Source organism: Terrapene carolina, unplaced genomic scaffold (assembly GCF_002925995.2).
Source record: "Terrapene carolina triunguis isolate 2854851 unplaced genomic scaffold, T_m_triunguis-2.0 Scaffold629, whole genome shotgun sequence".
NCBI classification, from domain to species: Eukaryota; Metazoa; Chordata; order Testudines; family Emydidae; genus Terrapene; species Terrapene triunguis.
Window position 1 is genome coordinate 14,355,492 of NW_020664980.1, and position 7,031 is coordinate 14,362,522.

Sequence of the window (7,031 nt, forward strand, 5' to 3'; positions counted from 1 at the left end):
AAATACGGCGCCCAGAACTGGACACAATACTCCAGTTGAGGCCTAATCAGTACAGAGTAGAGCGGAAGAATTACTTCTCGTGTCTTGCTTACAATACTCCTGCTAATACATCTCAGAACGAGGTTTGCTTTATTTTGTAACATTGTTACACTGTTGATTCATTTAGCTTGTGATCCACTATGACCCCCAGATCCCTTTCCACAGTACTCCTCCATACGCAGTCATTTCCCATTTTGCATGTGTGCAACTGATTGTTCCTTCCTAAGTGGAGTACTTGGCTTTTGTCCATATTTAATTTCATTCTATTTACTTCAGACCATTACTCCAGTTTGTCCAGATCACTTTGAATTTTAATCCTGTCCTCCAAAGCACTTGCAACCCCGCCCAGCTTGGTATCGTCCACACACTTTATAAGTGTACTCTCTGTGCCATTATCTAAATCACTGATTTAAGATATTGAACACAACCGGACCCAGAACTGATCCCTGCGGGACCCCACTGGTTATGCCCTTCCAGCATGACTGTGACCCACTGATAACTACTCTCTGGGAACGATTTTCTAACCAATTATGCACACGCATCCCTTTGGTAAAACTCAACAGCTTGAGACCATTCTAAATATCGATAGTTTGATTAGATAGTAATGATTGGATGAGTCAGACCTCATTGAGATTGATAACTGTGAATTCACCCTTCAATTGACATAACTAAGGATAAATTAATCACAGGCCCCCACCTGAGACAAAAGGAGTTTGGGAGGGAGTGGCTGGCGAGTGCTACGCTATGTGAGTCATGCATGGGGGGAAAGTAATCCAAGTATTTGGGTGGAAATTAGACACATGGCTGCTTCCTGGGAGAGGAGAGGTATCAGGGGGCAGAGGAGGGGGGCAGTAGGAGGCGGGGGGCTTGGGGCTGCAGTGAGGGGATAGGGTTATGAGAAGGGGGATAAATGGGAATGAGTAGTACAGGGGAGGGGAGAGGTGTTTTGGGGGCTCAGGTGAGGGAGTGGAGAGGTGGGACACGGGGAAAGGGTGAGTGGCAGAGTAACTGGGGTAGAGTAGGGGCGGGGGCACCTCTCAGCGCCACGTTCTCCCCTCCCATGTGTGTGCCCAGATCTGGGGGGCTCTTGCCCTGCTTGGGTATTTTGAGCTCACTTCCCTGTCCCCCTCCTAGGGGCTTGGATATGGGCCCCCTTACCCTTCTGGGGCTGTCTGAATCCCTCTTGCTGCCCCCATGTGTGTTCTAGGATCTGAGGTGCCTGGGTCCCCCTTCCTACCTCCCTCTCATGTGAACTGGGTTCTGGGAGCACTTGTCCTTTCTGGGACGGTCTGAGGCCCCCTCCCTAGCCCCCATGTGGGCTAGGTTCTGGGAAGGCCTGCCCCTTTGGGTGGGGAGCTGAGAACAGGCATGCTTCATACCTATCACAGGCTCTAAAGCCCTCAGGAGGGGGGATGGGCACACCGACTGAGCTGAGTGGAGCAGCTCGTATGTCTCAAAGCTGCTGTTTCGGCTGTATCCTCCCCATGGGGTGTTCTCATCGGACCAGCTCACGCCTCCCGGAGCCTCTTGTGTTGCCTAGGGAAGTGTAGAGGAAAGGCTGTAGGTGGGCTTTGTTTTATTTGCATGGCACTAGAGATCTAACTATTGCCACTTTATTGAGGAGGTTGTGAAAGCTAGGACTAGAACAGGGTTTAAAAGAGAACTGGATAAATTCATGGAGGTTAAGTTCATTAATGGCTATTAGCCACGATGGGTAAGGAATGGTGTCCCTAGCCTCTGTTTGTCAGAGGGTGGAGATGGATGGCAGGAGAGAGATCACTTGATCATTACCTGTTAGGTTCACTCCCTCTGGGGCACCTGGCATTGGCCACTGTCGGAAGACAGGATGCTGGGCTGGATGGACCTTTGGTCTGACCCAGTATGACCGTTCTTATGTTCTTATACCATGATGTGGGCCCAAATGGTCTCAAACCGTCCATGTATACCCAAGGGAGGGCCTGGCACCCTCTAACTCTTCAGGGGACCCAAACTGTGACTGGCATGTGAGATCATGTTCCAATCTTTGCTTGCACGGATGTGCAGTCTGGAAGGGTTACGGTGCATGTGCACCATTAAAGGGTTACACTTAATGCTTGCCTGGCTCGTTCGAGAGACCGTCCCAATGCCATTGCCGCGTGGTGAGCGCCTCACCACTGCTGGCTCTCGTCCGAACGTTTGTATGCTGTTGCAATAAAGATTTAGTAACTCATGTTGCTTGCGACAAGTTGTCCCTGTTAGAATGCCCTGTGTTTTTATTTGATGGGGAGGCTTACTGTGAACACAGAGCTGACGGAGAGAGAACCAACCGCACGGGACACACGTTAGTCACGTTGCTTAATGTGCCGCGGGCCGGTGCTCAGATGCTGCGGTGAATGCTGTCGGAACTCCAAGAGCCTGCCTGTCCACTCACTTACACTGTGAGGTTTTCCTGGACTCTAATGGGGTTACTTACGATAGGGTCTGTGGAGACAGCAGAATCAGGCCCCGGAGTTCTGATGTGGAGGGTGGTGAAGCACTGGAAGGGGTTCCCTAGGGAGGTGGTGGAATCTCCATCCCTAGAGATTTTTAAGGTCGGGCTTGACAAAACCCTGGCTGGGATGATTTAGTTGTGGATTGGTCCTGCTTTGAGCAGGGGGTTGGACTAGATGACCTCCTGAGGTCTCTTCTAACCCTGATATTTTATGATTCTGTGTAGGAGAGTAGCAGGGGGAGGGGTTTGGATAGATGGTTCTGCTTTTTGCCCCCATCTCTGTGTGAAACCTTCCGATGCCCGGCTGTTGCTCAGGGCTTCACATCCCCACCACTGTATCCCCGGGATGCTCATTCGCACCCACAGAGCACCCAGCGCAGCCATCTGTGTTGGAGAGCCTTGTTTCATGCAGCATGGAAGGGGTTAATACCCAGTCATTACGCTGTCGGTCTCTGCAGCCCAACAGACATGGCATGGCTGGGGGAGGGGGAGTTCCCTGTTCACCTGGACGGGCACTGGGAGGAGCTGGCTGAATAGTGCAAACACGTATCCACCAATATTGGTTCCAATAAAAAAGCCAATCTGCTCTGATCAGTATGGCCAGCTCTGGGCCTTCACTCCCCTGAATCTCTACACGTGGGGGTGTTTTACACATGGAAAGCACAAGTCATCCGGATACTCGTGACTGCTGCGCAGGTGGAGACTTGTGGCAGAGGAAAGCTCTTGGATTGCCGTCTTGAAATCTTGCATCTCCTCCCGCAGTTAACACTGGACCCGCTGGCAAACATGCCCCAAATAACCCCTGTGGCATAACGCTGTCAACTGGAAATGGGGCACGGGACAACGTTGATACGTGTCCTGTATTTCCTGTTCCACTTGAACAGGATCTAGTGGCTTGTGGGCTGAGACCACAGTGCCGCTGCCTGCAATCCAGTGCTCAGTGGTTTATGGGGTAATCCTGATTTTGGGTGCTGGTTTTTTTTGCATTGTGCCCTGGTATTGCAAGCAAAGCCTGGTGCATCATTGTGTCCTTGGGAGTGTCTCTGCTGCATTTCCAGAGTGGTCTTTCTCCTGATCCTGGTATGCTCTGCCAGGCTTGCTCCATCCACTGCCCTAATACCTGTGGGTCAGACGCTTCCTTTAGACCAGCCTACCTATTGCACCGTTCCTTGATCCTGCCGTGTCCTTCTCTGTCCAGGGATGGCTGCTGCCCTGAGCTATGTATGCAGCTATAATTCTACCTCCCTGTGCCCTTGTGTGGACATGATGCACTCCCAGGACATCATTAACCCTGGATGCACTCAGGTCTCCAGTGGTGTCAGGGGACAACAGAGTGCTGTTTGCATTGCTTCTTTGAGTGCAACTCTTGTCCAAACAAACTTTGCTGCCCCCATGGGGACAACTGGTTCCTATAAGGGCAGTACTGACCCTATGTGAGTCTGAGAACGGGTAGGGTCATCGTCACTTGCCTTCCTAACACAAAATCATTTATGTATCAATTCAGGACTTGATAGGGTCTAGTAATGCCAGCCAGCGAGCACCCTGGACAACCTTCCTCTGCCCTTGCCCAGTTATCTGGTTTCTGAGTGGGAGAGAATGAATGTTCCTTTGTGTGGGGGGCTGTACGTGTCCTGCTTTGCGGATCTCTTTGGCCTTGGTGCGTCTCAGGTTTGTGACCTACTGTCTAGTGGCGCGAGACTTTGGGTTTGCAACTTGGGCTTGCTCCTGGGGGTCACGTTGCTTGCATCATGCCCCCCATGCCCGACCTGCCAGGGCTTCAAGCTGACTGATAAATGAAATGAAAAGGGAGCCTCGTGTGAAACATCCCATTTCCTGGAAAAATCGCTCTCCTCTGACTGAAGCAGAGATGTTTACCAAGGGCGTGAGTCCTGACCCCTCCCCAGGTAACACTGGGGGCTCTCGGGCCCATTGCTAGGAAAACATGTAGCGAAGCTGGAGTTTGTGACCCCAGCACAAACTGCTCACACTTTCCGCACCCTCATTGTCTTGGCTCTAGAGCAGGGGCCCAAATCCATGGATCCAAAGGCCTCCAGACTTTGAGGGTGTTTGAAATCTGAGATGGATCCAGAGCCAAAATGTGCAGGTGGCCTCTGTCTTTAGAACGGGTTCAATCAACAGCCAGAATCTGATTGCCCCTGAAATGTAGGGCATCCGGATCCAAATGTTGCACCCCACGCCTGTCTGTCCTCTGAGCTAGGCAGCTGCCTGTCGCTTACAAAGGAGCCCCAGTTAGTTTTCAAGTAAAATAATAATACAAAACCGCCTCTTTTTTAATTGCTTTCAAAAACCGACCAAACAAAAAAAGATAAACTCTCTCAGAGAAACTATCCGTTCCCAAGCACAAGGAGATCCAGGCAAATCCCATCTTAAATAATCCTCTCTCGCCGGGAGGGGACCTGGGAGGAACGAGCGCACAGTCTCCTCCCCCTGATGTGCGGATAGTCACGGCTGCACATACACACATGGACACGCGCACACACACACTCGCACAGGACGCGCATTCACATGTCTGTGGGTCATTGCACATAGTGAGCTGCTGTAACGTAGGCAGCGGTTCTTTCTGGGTCCCTGATCCCCAGGCCAGGACTTTGGCAGCCCCTGGGTGGAGATGCTCGGCAGCATAGGCTGTGTTGAGTCTGGGCATGAGAGAGCCAGCGAGAACTTCAGGTTCCCCTCTGTACCCAGCAGCCTTTATGAAGAATCCCCCTTTATATGACGACAACGGAGCCATGTCCCCAGCACGAGGGATGCTGTAGATGTGGATGGATGACCGGTAACACTTGCGGTACAGATGTAGCCTGGCAGATTTCCAGATGGGAAGGTTCTGAAATAATTGTCCAGTCAAACACCTACCTACTTTGAATTCAGGCCTGCCTGTATATCTTGTGCCTTCTCCTGCCGGCAACCTGTGGTACCTCATGATGTGGGTTAGGGAGGCGGGATTCTTTGCTCAGTTTCTCCTGTAGAAATGGACATTTTTCTGGGCTCTTTACAGTTGTAAGGAGACAAGCCCAGGAATGAACTAATGTAATGGCTAAATTCCCCCTTCTCTCTCCCCCCTCATGGCCATGAGGGGCGCCAGCCCGGAGGATGGACGGAATCGGGGGCAGGCTGTCGTCAAAACTCCACAGTACTGCTTGGAGAATTATTAGCCCACCTGAAGCCCTTGGAGCCAGGCACAAGAGACCCCTCAGAGATGTAGCTCAGATCTCCCTGGACTACAGTGAGGAACCAATCCAGTCCCACCTTCTGCTACCCTGGCAACGGACTGTCCCAAAGTTCCGTGGTCCTCTCTCCCGCTGCCAGGCTCCATGCCCAGGGCAGGGAGAGGTGGTGCCTCCATGTCTAAGGAAGCTGTTGGCATGAAGACTGTTGCCATCAGCGCCTGTTGGCATCTGAGGAATTCCCTTTGTGTTCCCTGGCACTGGCCTTTGTGTTTTCTGCCCGGCTGAGATCCATTCCGGAGCAGCAGCAGGAGCGATTTATAGAACGCCAGGGACAAGAGTCCATGCTATATTACAGCCCGACTGAGCACGGGGAAGCTGTTAATGGGGGACAGGGAGCGTTGTATGTCCCAGGAGAGAGGGGACTAAAACAAGGTTACTTCTCCCTCCATACACGTTCCAGTCACCGCTCACGCTGCTTCCTTCTCGTTTTGAGCGCACGGCCCCATTAAAACATCACCTCCTCGCAACTCCCATAGTCACTTTCCACCATGTCAGAGCCCTCGTAGTTTGGGGGTGGCATTGACTGGGCCCTGATGCCGGGCTGGTGCCCCACCTCGCAGTCTGCGTAGGACGGCTGGGCCACGCTGAGGCGCATGCTCACCCTTTTGTAGCCAGCGTCCGGAGGGTAGGGGGTCCCCTCGCTCTGCAGCAGCTGGGAAGGATAGTAGCTGATGGCAGTGTACTCGTTCTGGCACTGGGAGGCAGGCAGTTCCATAGGGTCAGGTGGCAGGAAGTCCTCCAGGTTCTGGTTGCTGTAGCGTGGAGGGATGGGGGCCCGCTTATTGCTTTGGTCTAGTGGGAAGGGAAAGCCACCGTAAAGACCAGCTGGTTCAGAGTCTATTTGGGGAGCAGGAGGATGGGAAGATGGCAGAAGAGGGCCTTGAATAACGTCGTAGTGGGGATGGTCCTGGACATCCAATGGGTGGTACCTGGGAGGCCAGTAGGTGGTTTCTGCTGGATATACTGGAAATAAATCAGAACCAGGTTAGCAGCTGTCCATAGCCATTCCTATTTGGAATCAGAGCAAGGTAGGGCTGGAAGGGGCCTCAAGAGGCCATCTAGTCTATCCCCCGTGCTGAGTCAGAATTAAGTATACGTAAGTATACATCTAGTCATCCAATAGCTCTTTATCTCTTCTTCCTCTCTAGCCATCTCTCTCTCTCTCTCTCTCTCTCCATCCATCCAAATCTGGGTATATTAGAGAGAAAGGAAGAGAGAACAAGTAGAAAAGAGGGGTGTAGTGGGTCAGGTGTGAGGGGTGTAGCAGGTCAGGA

The 7,031-nt window shown here is 52.2% G+C and overlaps 1 protein-coding gene across 1 annotated transcript in view; it reads right to left on the reverse strand.

The window, feature by feature from the left end:
• Positions 1-6,202: 6,202 nt before the first annotated feature.
• Positions 6,203-7,031, reverse strand: part of FAT2 (FAT atypical cadherin 2) — a 62,793-nt gene continuing 61,964 nt past the window's right edge. Inside the window, exon 23 of the mRNA XM_024217055.1 lies at positions 6,203-6,720. Within this exon, the coding sequence (XP_024072823.1) occupies positions 6,203-6,720 (518 nt within the window). The remainder of the gene's footprint in view (positions 6,721-7,031) is intronic.